At 38.0% G+C, this 21491-nt stretch overlaps 1 protein-coding gene across 2 annotated transcripts in view; it reads right to left on the bottom strand.

Annotated features, from left to right (window-relative positions):
• The window catches only part of exoc2 (exocyst complex component 2), a 38313-nt gene that overhangs the window by 8619 nt on the left and 8203 nt on the right, over nucleotides 1-21491 (bottom strand). Inside the window, exons 7-22 of one of the 2 annotated variants that reach the window (XM_037538023.1) lie at nucleotides 18872-18952; nucleotides 18101-18246; nucleotides 17875-17956; nucleotides 17457-17559; nucleotides 17242-17360; nucleotides 14117-14227; nucleotides 13338-13462; nucleotides 13169-13237; nucleotides 12029-12186; nucleotides 11348-11469; nucleotides 10833-10894; nucleotides 10643-10723; nucleotides 7828-7887; nucleotides 7553-7614; nucleotides 7388-7454; nucleotides 5615-5731 (exon numbers count right to left, since the gene is read on the bottom strand). In XM_037538023.1, coding sequence (XP_037393920.1) covers nucleotides 5615-5731; nucleotides 7388-7454; nucleotides 7553-7614; nucleotides 7828-7887; nucleotides 10643-10723; nucleotides 10833-10894; nucleotides 11348-11469; nucleotides 12029-12186; nucleotides 13169-13237; nucleotides 13338-13462; nucleotides 14117-14227; nucleotides 17242-17360; nucleotides 17457-17559; nucleotides 17875-17956; nucleotides 18101-18246; nucleotides 18872-18952 — 1565 coding nt within the window. Of the gene's footprint in view, nucleotides 1-5614; nucleotides 5732-7387; nucleotides 7455-7552; nucleotides 7615-7827; nucleotides 7888-10642; nucleotides 10724-10832; nucleotides 10895-11347; nucleotides 11470-12028; nucleotides 12187-13168; nucleotides 13238-13337; nucleotides 13463-14116; nucleotides 14231-17241; nucleotides 17361-17456; nucleotides 17560-17874; nucleotides 17957-18100; nucleotides 18247-18871; nucleotides 18953-21491 lie in introns of both variants that reach the window. The other variant, XM_037538022.1, reaches the window with a different exon arrangement.

Consider the following 21491-nt stretch of genomic DNA (forward strand, 5'->3'; position numbering starts at 1 on the left):
CTCCTAACCAGCAGGGACGGTGACTCTCTAGCTATGCCAGCTGCAGACTGAGAAAGTACACAAAACAGTCCCCTCACCAGACCAGCTTTTGATGCAGTCAAGCTTATACACTGCTCAAAAAAAAAAAGGGAACACTTAAACAACACAATATAACTCCAAGTAAATCAAACTTCTGTGAAATCAAACTGTCCACTTAGGAAGCCACACTGATTGACAATCAATTTCACAGCTGTTGCGCAAATGGAATAGACAACAAGTGGTATTTATTGGCAATTAACAAGACACACTCAATAAAGGAGTGGTTCTGCAGGTGGGGACCACAGACCACTTCTCAGTACCGATGCTTTCTGGCTGATGTTTTGGTCACTTTTGAATGTTGGTGGTGCTTTCACACTCGTGGTAGCATGAGACGGACTCAACCCACACAAGTGGCTCAGGTAGTGCAGCTCATCCAGGATGGCACATCAATGTGAGCTGGGGCAAGAAGGTTTGCTGTGTCTGTCAGTGTAGTGTCCAGAGGCTGGAGGCGCTACCAGGAGACAGGCCAGTACACCAGGAGATGTGGAGGAGGCCGTAGGAGGGCAACAACCCAGCAGCAGGACCGCTACCTCTGCCATTGTGCAAGGAGGAACAGGAGGAGCACTGCCAGAGCCCTGCAAAATGACCTCCAGCAGGCCACAAATGTGCATGTGTCTGCACAAACGGTTAGAAACCGACTCCATGAGGATGGTATGAGGGCCTGACGTCCACAGATGGGGGTTGTGCTCACAGCCCAACACCGTGCAGGACGCTTGGCATTTGCCAGAGAACACCAGGATTGGCAAATTCGTCACTGGCGCCCTGTGCTCTTCACAGATGGAAGCAGGTTCACACTGAGCACATGTGACAGACATGACAGCATGGCAACAGCATGGCAACATCCTTCAGCATGACCGGTTTGGCAGTGAGTCAGTAATGGTGTGGGGTGGCATTTCTTTGGAGGGCCGCACAGCCCTCCATGTGCTTGCCAGAGGTAGCATGACTGCCATTAGGTACTGAGATGAGATCCTCAGACCCCTTGTGAGACCATATGCTGGTGCGGTTGGCCCTGGGTTCCTCCTAATGCAGGACAATGCTAGACCTCATGTGGCTGGAGTGTGTCAGCAGTTCCTGAAAGATGAAGGCATTGAAACTATGGACTGGCCCGCCCGTTCCCCAGACCTGAATCTGATTAAGCACATCTGGGACATCATGTCTCGCTCCATCCACCAACAAACTGCACCACAAACTGTCCAGGAGTTTGCGGATGCTTTAGTCTGGGTCTGGGAGGAGATCCCTCAGGAGACCATCCTCCACCTCATCAGGAGCATGCCCAGGCATTGTAGGGAGGTCATAAAGGCATGTGGAGGCCACACACAATACTGAGCCTCATTTTGACTTGTTTTAAGGACATTACATCAAAGTGTGTTTTTCCACTGTAATTTTGTGTGTGACTCCAAATCCAGGCCTCCATTGGTTAATAAATTTGTTTTCCATTGATAATTTTTGTGTGATTTTGTTGTCAGCACATTGAACTTTGTACAGAAAAACTATTCAATGAGAATATTTCATTCATTCAGATCTTATTTGATTGTTCCCTTTATTTTTTGAGCAGTATATATATATATATATATATATATATATATATATATATATATATATATATATATAGATAGATAGATATATAGATAGATATATATATAGATATAGATACACACACAACCAAGTCACACTGTAGCCTTCCTCTTCCAGTCACCTCTTCTTGGACCAAGTAATTAATTAACTCTATGTAGCCTGGTGACTTTTTTTGGGCTTCAAAAGTTTTGCTGTGTATGGGCTGTCTCTCCACTGAGGCCCCTGTTACAGCTTGCCACTCCTCCTGAAACAGCATTAACTTCACCAGCAACTAACAGCGTGATTAGCTATGTGGTACATCTGAGTAGTCGCACCCGCCAGACTTAAAGACCACTCAAGGTAGGTACGTTGTGTTAGATGGAATGCCTGCTTATAGAACAGAGCTAATAGGAAACAGGCTAAAGATTCTCCTTGACCTTACACTAGCTATGCCTCAAAGCTCATTTTGTCAGGTCTGCAGTCATATAACATAGCCTCTACTGCTTCTGTGGCTAAAAAATATGTTTCTCCAGGGCAGGTGCGCTCAATGCCCTAACATTCTTGAGCCACATGACGGCCAAGACTGTCCTGTCTTGGGTTGGATCACCTTTGCGAAGCTCTGGTCAACCCTTGCAAGAACTGCACCATTACACTGCTGCCTCAAAGGCAGGAGAGGCAGGATGGAGGCTGAAAATGATGTGATGCTGCCCGCTTCTACCCTAGCAATATTGCAAGCACACTGTGTGAACCCATAATCTTGCGACGCAGTTAGAAAGACTGGCTAATTTGATATCCATCATGCTTCTCACTCTACAAAGCATGCTACAGAGCACTGGGTTCTCTCCAGACTCCCAAACCTCTCTGTCCAAAGCTGTCGGCCCGAAGTCCAATATGCGTCCTGTGGCGAGACAACTAAAGGCCAACCAAACGTGGCTCAGTGGAAACATTGTGTCAGATCAATGGGTCGTTTGCCCCATGTCATAGTAATACAGGGTATATTTCATTGCCAGTACCCAATCAGTTGTCGACAAAGGGTCACTATTTTTTGCCAACCGGCTCATGTTCTTATACTTTCCCAGGGAGTTTGTTCCCTCCTGACCAGATGTTGCCCCTCATGTTTAATTAGAAGGGTTCTACTCAATGTATTTCATTGTTTCAAAAAAAAAGATGGAGACCTTGATCCAATTCTAGACTTCTAGACCAATTCTAAAAAGAAATACTTAAAAGTTCTTCCTGTCCACATGCTGCACACAGTTCTCCACAGTACCGGGAGGCAAATGTTTCACACCCGAAGACTTGAAGGATGCGTACTTCCATATTTCACAGGTTTACAGATGGTTTCTCTGGTGACATTGTGTGCAGCAGCCACATGCTCATCATCATATATATTCTCCAAATTTTACGTCAATGCTGCTATGTCAACTGCCCCATTACTTACTATAAATACAGTAAGTGTGTGTGTGTGTACACAGTCATATATATACACCCACCACATCCACACATTATACACATACATACACACACACACACACATATATATATATATATATATATATATATATATATATATATATATATATATACATACATACATACATACATACATACATACAACCCCAACTTCAGTGAAGTTGGGACGTTGCGTAAAACATAAATAAAAACCGAATACTATGATTTGCAAATCCTTTTCAACCTATATTCAATTGAATACACTACAAAGACAAGATATTTAATGTTCAAATTGATAAACTTTATTGTTTTGTTTTTTTTCAAATATTCACTCATTTTGAATTTGATGCCTGCAACATGTTCCAAAGAAGTTGGGACAGGGGCATGTTTACCACTGTGTTACATCACCTTTCATTTTAACAACACTCAATAAGCGTTTGGGAACTGAGGACACTAATTGTTGAAGCTTTGTAGGTGGAATTCTTTCCCATTCTTGCTTGATGTACAACTTCAGTTGCTCAACAGTTCGGGTTCTCCGCTGTCGTATTTTGCACTTCATAATGCACCACAAATTTTCAATGGGAGACAGGTCTGGACTGCAGGCAGGCCAGTCTTGTACCCGCACTCTTTTACTATGAAGCCACGCTGTTGTAACACATGCAGAATGTGGCTTGGCATTGTCTTGCTGAAATAAGCAGGGACGTCCCTGAAAAAGACGTTGCTTGGATGGCAGCATATGTTGCTCCATAACCTGTATGTACATTTCAGCATTAATGGTGCCTTCACAGATGTGCAAGTTACCCATGCCATGGGCACTAACACACCCCCATACCAGCAGAGATGCTGGCTTTTGAACTTTGCGCTGATTACAATCAGGACAGTCCTTTTCCTCTTTGGACCAGAGGACACAACTTCCATGATTTCCAAAAACAATTTGAAATGTGGACTCGTCAGACCACAGGACACTTTTCCACTCTGCGTCAGTCCATCTCAGATGAGCTTGGGCCCAGAGAAGCCGGCAGCATTTCTGGGTGTTGTTGATTTATGGCTTTCGCTTTGCATGAGAGTTTTAACTTGCACTTGTAGATGGAGCGACAAACTGCATTCACTGACAATGGTTTTCTGAAGTGTCCGTTACAGAATGATGTTGGTTTTTAATGCAGTGCCGCCTGAGGCATCAAAGTTCACAGGTATTCAATGTTGGTTTTCTGCCTTGCCGCTTACTTGCAGAAATTTCTCCAGATTCTCTGAATCTTTTGATGATATTATGGACTGTAGATGATGAAATCCCTAAAATCCTTGCAATTGCACGTTGAGAAACGTTGTTCTTAAACTGTTGAACCTCGCCCCATCCTTTGCTTTTGAACGACTGAGCCTTTCAGGGATGCTCCCTTTATACCCAATCATGACATTCACCTGTTTCCAATTAACCTGTTCACCTGTGGAATGTTCCAAACAGGTGTTTTTTTGAGCATTCCTCAACTTCCCCAGTCTTTTGTTGCCCCTGTCCCAACTTCTTTGTTCTAATGTTCTTCCATTTGAACATTAAACATCTTGTCTTTGTAGTGTGTTCAATTGAATATATGTTGAAAAGGATTTGCATATCATCGTATTCTGTTTTTATTTATGTTTTACACAACGTCCTAACTTCACTGGAATTGGGGTTGTATATAGAGAGAGTTTTTTTGTGTCTTTATAGCAGAGATGCTTTGGAATTCAGCTATAGAAGCACACAGAATACATTTTATACAACAAATGTGAGCCATGAGTACACCTAAGCTATATGAAATATAATGAGTATTTCTCACATCTACTTTGCACTTGTACCAGGGGAAACCCCCAGCATATTTTTACTTTGTACGTTGCAGCTTTTCAGTTAAACCTTCAATGATCAATTAAACTTTGAACTTAATTCATGTTCATGAAATAAAATCAGACAACAAAAACATTTTTCCAGCCCTTCAAAATAAACATGGTTTGTTTCAAGTAAAACATGCAATCAAATGATAAATTCTTAGCTTTTTGTACATTATTAACAATAAAATAGTAAATACAACTAAGAAAAATCTAAAAAGGTATAATTTTAAACTTTTTATTTTTAACACACACAAAAGTCATCAGCAGGGATAGATAAAAGGATTTGAAAAGCAAAAGAAACGTAAAATTATTGGAGTCATAAGAAGTAGACACAAGCAGCTACAATTACAGAAATTATTGACATTAGTGATTACAAATACAAACACACACACACACGCACACACACACACAGATATCCTTTACTGGAAGGGTAACCTATTTCTCTGTGAGTTACCATGTTGTGGGGCATGATAACAATTTTGTGGGTGTGAGTATGTATTTGTGTGACTAACAAAGGTCACTTATGCACAGCACTTTAGTGACAGTCATGGCTCTACCGTGAAAACCTCTTGCTTCTCTGAAGCCTGTTCATGACTCACTCAATAACAAACACATAAACTCAATCATACACTCTCTTTCACACACACACATACACACACTCACACACGTGTCTTACCCTAGTGATTTTGTCAGCTGTAGTGAAGCCGTGTTTCTCTAGGTGCTCAGCAAGATTGAGAAAGGTGTGTCTCTCCAAATACTGACAGTTACTGAGAATGATGAGGAGACGCTGCTCCTGCAGAGACAGACATACCAAAGCAGCTGAGACACCTACACCAAACACTCATCTTTAATGAAGACCTTTAATAAAGAGCTCAGTACTGATTAGTGCATGTGTGAGAAAAGCCATAAGAGACTTCACTGATAAGACTGGTTAGAAATCAGATCTTACAAACAGGTGAGTCATTAAGCAAGCAGTAATGGGGTCCAGGGTTGAGTAAGAGAATGAAAGCGTAAATGTATAAGTGAAAGAAACAGAGAAACAGAGGGGAAACCAATGGCTCTTTCACAGCAAAAAAAGGGGAAGCCCCTCTGAACTGTAGCACAGTCCCATTTTATATTAATTTCAGTTAGTTCCGCTCTTAGTAGATGGTGCTTCATTGTCAGTTTTCTGTACTGCTCATCCTTACAAATTCAACACTATCATAAGATGGAAACAATGTTAGACTGGCTTTACACAGTGTACTTTTATTATTCAAGTTGAATTGCTTGAAACTTACATGAGACAAAATTTCACTTGAGTTGCATAATGTAAAAGCACACCGCAGCTCACTTAGAACGTTTGAAACTCAGCTGCAACTGTCTCAACTTGATGAAAAAGCCAGTCACAGAATGACAATAACACACCATGTGATCACATCATTTCAAATGATTCATTATGGATTAGAAATGTAAATGACTAACCAACTGACAATTGTTTGACCACTGCTATTGGCTAAAAAACAGTTCATCATCAATCTTTAAATAGGAGTGTTTATCAATTAACTTAAGAAACATTTTTCAACTGTATCCACTAGACAGACCTGCTAAAACAAAGATAGAGTGCATCTTAAATAGTGCTATTTGACTATTTTTAACAGAAGTACAGAAATGTAGACAAAAGACTTACAATGTTACAGTGGTTACAATTATCTTTACTCAACATTTCACATGCTGCACTGCACTAAATCCAATTAAACAGGACTAATTATGCTCTTGTTTTAATGCAACATTTATTGGTCAGTGTTCTTTAATCACAGACAATATCCACAATATGCTCACAAAAGCATATTGCTTAGGACAATAACAAAAGCTATCACAAAGATGATAAAACATATAAAATGTATAATGACATAAACGTTGCTAATTTCGTTAACTAGCAAAGTAATCCTATGTTACATGTTTATTTTCGATTTACTTTACGTAACCATTATATTGTACCTAATGGCATGAAAGTTTCAACATGTAAAGCCAATTTTAGCCTACATTACATACTTCACATTCACCTACATTGTCAGAAGTACATGTACATTCAACAGCACGTTTTATTTATTTTGGAGATTAGAGTAGCGATGCCCAAATCCCATATACAGCACTGATACTGACTTTTTTAAATAGATCTAAACCTGATACTGCTTATTAGCCATGATGACAGTATAATGAACCTCCAAGAACAATATAATTTTAAAAACAACTTTGTTGTTTAATCATCTCCTTGTAATATTTCTTTGCTATATATTTCTGTGTAAGTGTTTTTGTATGAAAACAAGTTTTTATGAAAAGCTTTTTAAGCAAGTTTTTATGAAAAACAAGATCAGAGCACCACTACCAGATTTTAGATATTGATAATAAGAGAGAAAAAGCTGCACTGTGGCATCTCTACTGAGTAAGAAAAAGGGAGAAAGTATCTTACTGGTGATGGACTGAAGTCTTCATGGATGCTTCCAAAGACATCAGGTGATCCCATCTCCACAGACAAACTTAAAAAAAAAAAAAAAAAAAAAAGTCAAAAGTTTTAAATAAACAAGCAAACATAGATATGCATGCACACACTCTCTCTTACACTGAATGAACTTACTGGGATGTATCAATGTCTCCATCAGTCTTAGTGCTCAACTGTTCCAGACAGTTGATGAAAGCCTGGGGGGGGGAAGCCACATAAATGTAAAATATATATAATCCACAAAGAATTGCACCCAATCCACTTACTGTGTCTGATAAAGCAATAAAGCAGACTTTCTTAAATGCAATGCTGGAATCATACATTCATATTCTTTGCATCATAAATCAAAACAATCTAAGATTCTGCTGTGTGAAAATGCACAACTTGTCTTCCTCTCCTACACACAATACCTTCATAATGCCCACACACAGTTTACAAGCCTCGTCTTGAGCCAGCTCCTGCTGAAAAACCTACATGGTAGACACAGACAGAAAGAGAGAGTACAGTAGCTCTCCTGTGAGCTAAAATGATCTCCATCTAGACATGAGACTAGAAGGACAAGCATCAGTGTAACAGCCAAAATATTAAGCATACTATACAATTCAGTCATAAAATCGTCTCGTTTATATTAATTTGTTTACATTTTTTTTACTATTTTATTGCAGTGACAATATTTATGACAATCTTCTGCTGTGTTCCAAAGGGAAAGTAAAGAAAGAATATAATTTCTGGTAAAACAGAGATATGGTTACATATAATAATAGTTTTTTTTTTTTTACATGTAGTTCCTCATAGTTACTGACTTAACAGGAATAACATATCACCATATGGAAGATTTTTTTTGCCTGTTCAGACATGGACACTCCTGCTGTACCAATAAAAGTACTTTTGCATAACTACTAATGCTACACTCACCTACCTTTTAAAATTGCTGTGGATGAGTTTCCATTAAAATGTAATCTTTACAAATATATGTGCATTCTGTACACCATCCATCTCTGTGCCCTGGTAAAACTCTGATCATTATTAAAAGTGGACTACTAATGCCTGCGGCTTCAGTGTGATGGGCAGGCAGCTTTAGAGAACAGAAATGTTGTATGTTAACAACAAAGATAATATGTAAAGTTATCTAAGAATTAAATAAAAACTAGCACTGTTGTATTTTTCTAATATTAAGTAGAGCCACTCTTTTACATATGGCAACTGTGTTGATTGTGCCGAGTATGATCAGAATGCGCCATATAGTCAAATGTATGCAGACAGCCCTCCTAATTATTGAGTTCAGGTGTTTGTCACACCCACTGCCAACAGGTGTATAAAATCAATCACATAGCAATGCAATCTCCATAAACTACTGGCTGCAGAATGGATTGTACTGAAGAGCTCAGGTGACTTTAAGCGTGTCAATGTCATAGGGTGCCACCTTTTCCATGAGTCAGTTTATGAAATTTCTGCCATGATAGATCTGCCCCAGTCAACTGTACTTGCTATTATTGTGTAATGTGAGCATTAAGAACAAACAACAGTTCAGCCAACAATGCAGCAGACCACACAAACTGACAGAAGAGGGCCACCAAATGCTGAAGTATATAAAGAGTAAAATATTACTCATATTACATATTACTACAGACTTACAAACTGCCTCTGATAGCACAAAAACTGTGCATCAGTAGCTTCATGACATGGGTTTCAACGGCCAAGTATCTGTAAACAATGCGCAATGTCAAGTGTCACCTGAAGTAGCGTTAAACACACTGGACTGGAGCAGCGGAGACATATTATCTGGAGTGAAGAATAACACTTTGCTATCTGGCAGTCTGATGAATCTAGGCTTGGCGGATGCCAAGAGAACGCTACCTCCCAAAATGCATAATGTCATCAGTAAAGTTTGGTGAAAGATGGATAATGGTCTGGGCTGTTTTTTAGGGTTTGTGCCCAATCAGATTTAGCAATATGCATGTCAACTACTTGTGTTCTTCAGCGTAGATCTAGGTGCTTTCTATTTGTGTTAGCCACCTGCTGCAGGATCCTGTGATAAGCAATCAACTTCATTTACAAGAGCACAATAGGTAGCAGTCCACCTTAACTGTAGGAATAAAGTGATATGTCACCTTAGCACTATGTTATCTACTCCCTGAACATCAAGGCTCAAGGTTTACCCTGCAACTGTATTCCACGTGCATAACACCAAAAAGGCAAATGAGAAATGTATCCACTGTGTCTGCAAATATGCCTGTGCAGACTCAAGGGGAGCTTGTGTTACCCCTATTTCAGAATCACGGCCCAGCAGCTAGAGATAACATTAGTGCTGAGCATATAATTATCAGACATTATATGTGCGTGATCTCCGCATCATAAGATGACTGATCTACAAAGTGTAATTAGATCTCTAAAATGGCCATAACACAGCTTGTTTTTAATTTACTCACTTTTACTCACCATTCAAAGACTAGCTAAGAAAAGTGAAGCGGTCTATTTTCCTGTGGGAGAGGCTCAAATGTGTAGGGCTAAACCACACCGACAGGCTGTGTCACTCACCACTGGTGGCAAGTTATTTACACTGCCTGGTAGATGCCACTGAAAATTATTTGCCGTTCTACCACAATCACACAGTTCTGAGTGGACAGCAGCTCAGAATTTATGGAGTATTCATCTATTATTAAATTGGATTAATTTTGATTTATTTCTTGAATGTAACATTAGTAAAAGCTTTTTCTGCAGAGTGTTTGTGCTATCAAAACAAATATTGAAACATTCGCAACCATGTTGAGAGGGCTTTTAATGCTACAGCATGCAAAGACATTTTAAACAATTATGTGATTCCAACTTTATGGCAACGGTTATAGGAAAAGGTCCTTTACTGTTAGAGCAGGACTATTTTCCTGTGCACAAAGCACAGCCCAGGGAGACATGGTTTGACATGTTTTGTGTGAAGAAACTCCACTGGCCTTCAGAGAACCCTGACCTCAACCTCACTGAACACCTTTGCAATTAAGTGAGTGGAACATCAATTGTAGGCTAGCCTTCTCATTCAAGATCAGTGCTTGACTTAAAAAATGCTCTTTTGAGCTTTTTAGCTGTCTACATACTTTTAGCCATATAGTGTATATGTTGATCCTCCTGGTCAGGAAAATGGCAGAACAACCATACAGTGACATCACATGAGACAGACAAATGAATCAGTTATAAATTATAAATGTATCAGATATAAACAGTGATTCTTACATTGGCCTCCCCAGGCTTGCACTCCATGGGCTCCTTAAGGGACTGCAGCATCTGTACCATACACTGTTCAAACAGTGCTGGCTGAAATACACAATACATGTAAATACATACACACATGTTGTGAAAATACTCACATCCTGGCATTAACATTTGCTTCATCATGATTAATACAGCATAAATAAAGTAGTACCAGTGATGTGATTCCCTCATTATCTACGATCCAGTCTTCTTTCTCAGGAAGTCTCTTCACATCTGGATAATACGCATATGATCAAAAATCAAATATAAATACAAAATCTATGAACCATTCTTTAGTTTAGGCTAATCATAGAGTCAAGTTATGGAACTTTTTTTATGTTCACTTCCCTCCCTCTCTCTGTCTATGTTATCTATGGTTTGGAATGTTTAACTATTATGTGTATAATATTACAGAACACTGGCATACAGATTTCAAAGCTGGAATGATGATTTAACAATTTTAAAATAATAATAAGCAAAGCTGCATTATACAGCTGGGGTAATCCCACACTTAGAACTTTACAGATGCTGCCTTACTGGTAGGGAATGTACCTGCTCTTTACCCCCCTCTGCTGGCCGTTATGCATCAGGTGACGCAATTTTACATAGATTACACAAATCACTGAAGTTATTATTCACATGCCTGCTGAAGCCTGAATGTCTGTATTGTCTATTATGAAGTCTCACCTTCAGCAGTTTGCTGCAGGGTGGTCAGCAGGCATTGCATACGAAGGTCCAAAAGGAGGTCCTGAATCACCTGCAGCATGTCATTAGGAATTTCTAGTGCTGAGAGAGCATCATGAGTTAGCCTGAGAGAGACAGAGACAGGGAGAGATTAAGAAAGAGAAAAGCTTCATACTCTTTTCTGTTAAAAAGTAGAAATTTAAATTCTGCTGTTGAGTTTATTTACTAATTTAAAGAAAATAATTTCAGAATTTGTCATAAAGTATGATTTGGAGAAAGAAAACAACTTCACATTTCAGTCAGTTTTTGTTGCTACTCTTGCTATTGTTGTTTCCTGTGGCTTTTTGTTACAAACTTTTACAAAGCCGTAAAAGCTCTTACTGCAAATTCCATTCTGAATGTATGTGCAAGCTTGCTCAGAAACTACTGTAGTGTTATTGTCATCCAACAATAAATGCAACATCATGCCTATTTTGTACAGTGATAGAAAACAAAGTACAACAAAGACCAACATCGAAAGCTCCAATTTCACATGCTGATCCATTTTACTATGGGCAGACTTTATTGAGTTGAAGTGGACAACTTTTGAATTTTTGAATGCATCATGGACAATATTACTTTTTTGCCAAAAGAAAAAAAATATATAAAAAATAGTGAATCCTTAATCTTTCTCAGCCTTCCCACCTGATGGTGTGTATAACCTGGGTGAGCCAGGCTCCAGGGTGGATGGTCTTAGTATCCCAGCCGCCGTAGAGGCGCCTCTGTTCCTGAGGGAGAGTGGTAGGCAGCAGAGCCCCGCGCACCAACTGTACCAACCGCCGAGTCACCTCCTCAATCATGCCCTACATCCAGAAATATAAACATTGAAATATAAATTTAAGAGTTTTTTTAAATAACAGTAACAAATATGGATGGGCAATAAACTTGTTGCAATTATATCTGCACAACAGCTGTACCTGACTAAGACTGTCATGATCATAAAATTTCAGCTGACGATTAACTGTCATAAATAATATTCCTATTCAAGATATAATTGTCTTTTGTTCATTTTGTGCAACTGAAGTATCTAAATTGACTGATCAGCTATCTTGCTTCATAGCAGCTAACACGAACACTGGCATGAAATGATACACTGTACTGTAGTGAGCATGTGCACAATCATAAGTTTCTACAGTTATGCAGACTTATGTGCTTTGCCAACTTACATGTTTTTTTTTTTCCTTGAGACTGTGAAAATTTGAGGAAAAAGAAAAAACATCTACAAGCATAAACACAAAGTTAACCATTAACTTTCTAGCTAACAAACAAAAGGTGTTACAGCACTCATGAATGTGAGTTATGGTACACAGTGAAGAACCTGAATTCTTTAATTTTCTGTAAGTTCTGTTCTGAGTTTCTGTAAGATCCACATCTTGTTGCAGGGAATGTGTTTCTTGTTTTCTTTTAATTTCTCTCAACCAAAGTGATAAAAACACATCTATTACGTATTCTGCATGTTTTGATGGAAAATGACTGTGGAAAATAACTGCAGTCAGCTTAAATAATTGAGATTATATGCAAAAATTGTGATCAGGCAATTATGTAATAATGTGTCATGTTATGCATTTTTTGTTATTCTTCAACTGAGTGAACTTGTTTGGTTCCTTTTTAAACTTTTCATTATCAAAACTAACACTTCATTGTCAGAATTTCTCAATTAAAACATTAGCGTCAGGCATAATTTTAATGTTTTCATTTTTATTCTAAAAATTTTTTTGCTTTAATGAATAAAATGTGTTTTTATTTTAATTTAAAGCTGCAATACACTGTAGCAGTGGCACTCACCTTAAAGTCATTTTGCCGCTGTCTGGCATTCTTCTTCAGCTTCTCCACCTGGCCTGACTTCTCTCCAGTCTGTCAGAGAGCGCACAAGTCAAAGCTTTTACCCAATCAGATAAAACACAATCAAAACAAGTTATAGATTGTATTGTGTGTGGTGTATATGCGCTCAAACCTCACTAAAGAGGCTTCCATTAACATAGGAGATCCACAGCTTCCAGAAGTTTGGCAGCTGGCTAATGACCACATCAGAGAGCTTCTCCACAAACCTCACCTGCTGAGGGCTCTTATACTGCCAGGCTGAGACAGAGAATTACTTTAATATTATTCCAAATGTACTACTATGTTGCTAAAACACTAAAAAAAAGTTAACAATGCATGTGAAGCTGGTATGTGATTTAAACATAAATAAAAGGCATGGCATGCTTTTTGTTTATATTTATATATGTATATTCCACTATTCTGTAAACAGGTCCTCTAATAACATTTGTGTTTGTTGTACACTGAAATATTCAGAGTCATACCACAATAATCAAAGTCATTGTGAAGCTGGGGATATTATAATTGATTCTAAATAAGTGTAAATGGTTAAATGTTTGTGAAACTAGACATTTACACCTCTTTGTTATGTTCAACTTAAGTAAAGTTCAAAAGTTTGGAATCACTTTTCATATTATTAACAACTGAAAAAATGCAGATGTAAATACCCAAAAACAGTGAACAAAGTTATTTTAATCAATATTTTAGTCAAGCATTCTAGCAACACCACAATACAGCATAAAAATAAATAAAATAAAATAAATAAACAAATAAAATAGTGACATAGAAAAAAATCTAATTATTGTATACATTTATCTGCCACCATATCGCTATTATATTATTGATGACACTGATTCCAAACTTGGTGCTAGTGTATGCATCAATGAACAATAGCAAATAAGTAAAGATCCTCACAGTCATCTCTGGGTGACTGGAAGCTGCTGCCTCTCTTTAGAGATGCTGTGTGACTGATCCTGCTCAAAGCAGATGAGCGAAGTTCTCCATCCAGCTCCAACCCTCCACCACCTACTGAGAACAAGACACAATATGGGACAAACAGAAAGTAATCAGATTAGTCAGTCCATAATGATTAATCAAAAACCTAAAGATATAATGTTACATTCAACCAATTAAAATACAAAGATTATTCTTCCTTGACATTACTTAAGCTCTTTAGAAGAAAAGAAAAACATTTCTAAAAAGAGCTTTTATCAAGAGCAGAGTAACAGATATTCTACATTGCTCCCAAAAACTCTACTTTTGAAAAGTGTGGAAACAATAAATGGAACAATATATCCAAGCCCAAGATGAAGTCCAGGCACCAGCCTGTAAAATGGTAGTAACCATGCAAGAAAACCATGTCGTTTAGCAGTGCAGTTTAGGCCAACCATTTTAAATTGCAGCTCATCCCTTCAGCCAACACTCTTTATTCCATTTGATAAACTAAATTACTAACTGTATTAGCTGAAAATTAGGCAGCGATATGTTATTTTTCATTTTTAACTGCTGTTTGAATAAAGTATTTGTATCTCACCAAGCAGAGTTTCTGCTGAGGATATTGTGTAAATTCTCTCTCGTACATGAGAGAGACACAATGAGGGCTGTGCTGCCTGCTGAGCTCCGTTTTACATGTCACACAGGAAATGGTCTTTTTAGATGACACTAAAGTGAAGCGTGTTCATAGTTTTTAATTTTTTGGGTGGTGCACAATGCTGTACTGCAGTCCCCACTATTTGAACTTCCCCCTTTTAATCATGATGTAAACGGGAAGCACAAATACTATCAAGCCAACTAACTGATAATGATTTGTTGCTAACCTATTTTTTTCATCCATAATGCTGATTAGTTTTTACATCCATAAATGAGATAATGTGCTTGTGAAACAGAGAGAAGAAAATGTGAGACAATTATGTTTCTCTCTTCACCAGCAGCAGATGGCGCTAAAGGAATTATATTCACTTCCCTGTCAATTTTCTATTGATACTGAAGAACTCTAAGGCACCCAGCCAGAGGAGCACAAGATCAAAATAAATAAATAAAACAGCAGACAGACAATGACAACAAAAAGCATATATATGCATCCAAATATGTACGCACACACTTTTCTAGTCAAAGCTATAGAGAATAGAAGAATTAAAATATGCTATGCTATCACTATTGATTGAGGTGTCCCATGTCTTTAGTGTTCTCTCTTTCTCCTGCATCAGTTTTAATTTGTTCTGGTGTCCTTAAACAACTCATTTACAATTGTTTCTCTCTCTCTTTCTCCATTTTTGTTCCCCTCCATCTTTCTCAGACATTCTCTCCCCCTCCTCCTCTACTCTCTAGAGTGGAGCACTTCCTGTTCTCTGGGGGTCACGACTAGACCACACATGTGCTGCTCTCTGTCTAAACATACACTTAACACACTAGGGCACACCACATTCTCCCATGTGTACAGTCTACTCAGGGATACCACACCCAAGAGAGTAAAGATACCATTACATCCACAAATCATGAAACCTGTTGACCCTGCTTAAGATAATTTAGTTCATCATTCAGTGCATTATCAACCCTTTAAGATCAAGTCTATTATAAAAATACTGGAAAAATGTTGATTAATGACTGACAATAAGTCAAATAAGGCACAAACATTAGGGTGCAAGCCTCTGCATGACAACCACAGACCTTACTGTGTTCATACATGTGATTCAATAACTAAAACACTCAAAAAATAGTCCTTACAAAATACTACAGAAAAATATCTCTCCTGATAAAAATCAAGACTGAGATTGGCTAACTGGTGAAAGTAAATACTCTTGGACCATAACGTTTCCCAATGCATTCAATGTTCTGGTACTGCATGCTTGAAACAGCAATATGGTGCTAACAGAATTGACTTCTGATTATTTTACTGAAACAAATTTTTGAAAATTTTCATAACTGTGCAGAGAGTGCAGTCGTAACAGACTAGGAACACAAACTTTTGCTAATTCTTTTGACTGATAATCAACCATTATTAAACAGTGATTAAACACAAATCTAAAATCAAGGAAGCAATCCCTGGAGACTAGGTCCACAGACTAACCTTTAGCTAACACACACACTTGAGGTTATAGCTTAAGGCTACAGTCAACAGAAACAACATGACACCTACCTTTACTCTGTCATGTGGCTAAATATCCTAGTCATCTTTGTTAAGAAATACCAACATATCTACATGATTTGTCATAAATGAATATAGCTTTTTAACTGGAAGCATTGGTTGAAAATGTATGTATTTGTCAGTTAATTGTCAATATTTAATATTAATACTGAATCAGAGTCAAACTCAACGCCAGCTGGATTAGTGAACCTAAACCAAGAACAAGGCGCCCAGAACAAAAACTCTGTTTCAATACTGTTTCTAACACACTCTTGTACAAACGGTCTCGCAAATTCCCCTTGGGTGAATCTCAAGACTCATCTTAACAGTTGCTGCATTACTGCATTAATGGAACATTAAGTAAAAGTAGTAAATAAAGACATCAGACAGACAGCAAGACTGGCTCAGAAATGATCATTTGTAATCTGGTGTAATTTCTGTAGCAAAACTACAGCACTGACTTTGATTTGTTCAAATTGGGCTTTACGTAGTAAACTACTCTGTTCTTCCTGACCAATCATGCTAAGTGCTAGCAATAACAAAAAGAAGGGCAATGCACCATGATTCTAAACTTGAATCTTATGCCAAACAAAGTAATTATTAACAAAATGTATGTTTGTTGCTTGGACTGCAACCAAAAAAAAAAGAGTTCTGCATCACAAAGTCACATAACTAGCTACTGTGCCCACTGAAAGTAGCTTTATTCAGGGCAAGTGTAGACCCATGGAAAATTCCACTCCTTATTGTCCCCTCCTCCCCTTTGTCCTGCGAATGGCCACTTGGGAAATGTGGGTTCTACACATTACGAGTAGTTTTGAAACAGATGGTTTTTGGATGGCTACACAAAAGTCCTCAGACTGACACCAGTAGACTATACCTCCAGTTCTAGTGTGTCTGTGTGTGTGTGTGTGCATACCTCTCTGCTCTTTGATGAAGTCTTCCTTACAGTTCTGCATCAGCTGTAATATCCACTTGTGTTGTGCCACAATACACTGCCATGCTGGGTCACCTGGAGCATGGAGGTCTGACAAGTACCTGACAAAAGGAAATATCATGTAGCCGTCATGAGGTTGTTTTTTTTTTTTGTTTTTTACACAGACACAGACACACAGATACACACAGACACACTACCTGATGTAGCGTTTCTGGTCATGCAGAGTAGATGGCGTCTCCAGTAATTTATCCAGCAACAGATTTCTCAAAGCACCAATACGAGTCTCCACCTCTGCATACACTGCACAAATACCCCAACACAACATCACAGGTTACAGCCATGAAGCTCTAATACAGAACAGATTCTCTTTTAAAGCACTGAATTATAAGAAGCAGGTTTGTTATATGGGTAGGAGATTTTAGCTTTTAGAATGACTATCATATATAAAATAATTAACTCAAAAGTCTTACTACTTTATTTAATTGAAAGTCTTCCTATACTGTTGATTAAAACCCCAATGGTTACAATGTAAAATGTCCATATGATGATGTTATCACCATTATTACAGCATCATATGTAAATGTTAAAAATTATATAAAATATATAAGTATATACCTTTTTTGAAGACTGGAACTTCTGTGTTCCCAAACAAGGACTTAGCTTTCTCATAGTCATTGATCACCACATCATAATCTCCCTAAGAAAGAGAGAGGGAAATTTATTTTTAAATAAATCAATAAAAAACATCAGTGCTATTCTGCTGAAATTGGATGAATATATGCTTACAGTAACAATGTGAAAAACGTAAAAGTACATGAATATTGTGTATTTTGAACAGCACCTTCTGAATGTTGCGCTCGATGTTAAGGGGCAGGTTGAAGAGAAATTTGAAACGCTGCAAGACGTTGAGTGCGTTACGTGTGGAGTCAGCTTTATCTTTTCGGCCCAGAACCTCCTGAAACAAAGTGTCGGCTGTGTTGCTCGCCCCTGAAAAAGAGTGAGAGAGAGGGAGAAAGAGGGAGGGAGAGAGAATGAGAGAAAAACATAAAATAGGTTTACAGTCCTAAGCTCTCTCACAGATGAAATCCATTCTGTCTGTCTCTTTTGGTCTCTCACTCTCTGCCTGGGTGGCCAAGGCTATGTACATGCACAAGGTCAGATTCTTTTAATCAGAACGAGCCCTCTAACCACAATAAAAACATTGACCAGAAAAGTCAGCCAAATTATTCGCATTTTCCCCCCATGCAGCACCCTGGATTGGTTGAGAGAGTGACAGGCAGGCACTGGGAGGAAGAGGAGGGGGTTAAGGATGAAAGCGTGTCAGTGTGATTGGTTTATTTATATGAGCTGCAGGAAACGATCATGTTTATTGACCTACCATCACATCAGTCAAATTAACATGCAGCAGGAGAACTTGGGGGCTATTTTCTCTCTCTTTCTCTCTCACACTTGCACGAATGCAAACAAGCATGCATTGACACATGCAAAAGACAAAGTTTGTGAATACCACATAAATGTGGTTCTGTGTTTTTTATAGAGAACGCATTCCTTAGCATAGTCCAAGTTTATTCCATTTGTATATGCATTTAAGCAAACAATTTCTTGATCTTACTGTTGAGGATATTCTCCAAACGTCGGGTCATAGAGCCTTCCACCTTCTCAGTGCCATCTGACTCAAGCTTCTGATGAATTGCTGTAGAAGGGGACAGAAAAAAGATGAAAGGAGAAGAAAATATTTGCAAATTATCCTTTAAACAAAACTAGCACCATCAAAGGAAATTACCAGCAAGTGACTCTATATTGTGTACCACATGGTAGCACAACATTATGATAAAGTATTAATAATAAATAATACATTTTTATTATTATTTATATTATTTTTTTATGTTTGCACATTATGCTTCCTTTCCACCATCTTTAAAATAATAACTGTTAGCTGTTCAAGATTCAAGAGTTTTATTGTTTTTTGTGTTGCTACTTAGCTGACTATTATGATTAGTCATCTATACCAAAGGTACATAATACATGCTACCAATATATCGCTGTCTATCCATGCACAATGATGATGTAAGTTTACATAATTACACAATAATTCAAAAGCATGTGTGAATTCTTGTGTGCTGATGTCAGTAATCAATCGGTCAACAAAAACCTGAAACCGTGTGAGAGAAACGCATTTATAACCTACACTACACAAGCACTCACAGTAACAAACTCGTTCCATTTTAACATTTTGACTTTGATTACACTGTCAGGTAAGGCATAACCCTGTAAAGCAATGCTATTAGACAGTAATGGTTAATGCTGTGGGCTTTTTCAAGCAGTAACAATGAAGCAATGTTTCTATCCTTTGAAGCGCTACACTTTGACAGGTTTATACTCATAACACTACTGTAACATTTCATTTTCACTCAGCTGCAGTGAGAGCCGCAAACTGCATGCTGCCCCAAAACACTTCAGAGACACTTAATGGAACATAAAACGATAACTTAAAAACTAAGCACACATTCCTTAACTTAGCTAAAACAGTACACTTCCGTAAGCCAACCAGATATTTCAGCCATGAACATGGATAACATGGATAAACACGGACACACAACACACACACACACACACAATAGCAGGCTATTCTGCACATGTTGAAATCCAGCACTTCCACATATGATTTCAATGGAAATCTGGTGCCCTATGTGCACCACACACACACACACACACACACAGATTGAGTGCTGACGTCAGGGCTAACCTCTAGGCCCCTGGGGTCCGGAATACTGTGCAGTTCATTTCCTGTGTCCAGGCCCTGTGTTTTGACTCACCCTTTTTGAGTTTTGGGAATATTCACTGTGAATCTGCGCAGCTTCCTTTATATGCTCTCCGGCTTCCCCCTCAGCACAATGAAAGCCTTATTACAATCTCATCCAAACATTATTGCTGCCACACCCCAAGAACTGCCGAAGAGCCTGTCAATCGTACACACGCATACCTTAAAATAGTTCTTCCTTTGTTTGACCTCTGCTTGGTAACCTTTTCAACAGACACATGCAGAAATGTACATGCACATGAGAACATGTACAGAGTTAATTTATTTATATAAAAAAACAAAAAAAACAAAAACAAAAAAAAAACACCTCTTCAATCACAGTTTCAAAGAAAACCTAAAAAAAAAAATATGAATGACCCAAACAGCATTTCACGGGTTTTGGACACAAATAATACTTCCAGTAGGCAGCCACAATGCTATGACAGAACAGATTTTGAGTTTCAGTCCACATGGCTGTGCTGGACATGCATCTTGCATCTGTCAAAACACAAACTCAACTGAAATGCTCATCAACTATAATTTAAATTGTTTTTTACTAAAATGTTATAATCTTGTTGCCTTGTAGCTGCTGTGCAGTAATAACTCCAATTCTACGTGCTCGTATATTTTACGCCAAATTTGAACATGTTAACGTGTAACTCATCTGGTGGCAGATTTAAGGGGCCACCATTAAATTTACCAAATGGACTGCCGGTGAGACGATCAGTTTGACAGGGTTAATTAGAGAGGAAAACAAGAAAACATGCCAGAATTTTTTAGGCATTTACATAACAGACCCAAGTTGAATTCAAAGCTGTTTGTGCATCACTTACACTGCCTTAACATGAAACTATGTCATGTCTAATGACAAAAGTGTTTGCTTTCCCATTTAAGACAATTCATCAACCTTGTCTTGCCTTCATGATATACCAGCTGTTGTTGGAACAAAACCTCGTATCTCCAAAGTGTTAACTTTACAGGGGAAGGAAAAAACCTACTTTACTTTTAATGTAAATCAGTGGAACCAGACTTTTTTCCAACTCATTTTCTTTTGGTCCAGTCACCATGAAATTTACACACAATGTAAAGAGCAACAGGCATTCAAATTATGTCAAAACCTGGGGAAATAAATAAATAAAAATACACACACACAATGTGTGTGTATATATATATATATATATATATATATAGCTATCAAAAAATTATCATAAATTCTAACCAAATATATATTTGTTGCAAGAAAAAGTATGTGAACCTTTTGGAATTTTTGTTTTTCTAATTTAATTTGTCATAAAATTTGACCTGATCCTCATCAAAGTCAAGCGTATTGACAAATGTAATGTGCCTAAAATAATAACACAAAAATTCTGATAATTCATGCCTTCACTGAGAACAACCATAAAAACCTCATAGTGCTAGTGGATAAAATATG

The sequence above is a fragment of the Pygocentrus nattereri genome, chromosome 4 (genome assembly GCF_015220715.1).
Source record: "Pygocentrus nattereri isolate fPygNat1 chromosome 4, fPygNat1.pri, whole genome shotgun sequence".
Classification (NCBI taxonomy): Eukaryota; Metazoa; Chordata; class Actinopteri; order Characiformes; family Serrasalmidae; genus Pygocentrus; species Pygocentrus nattereri.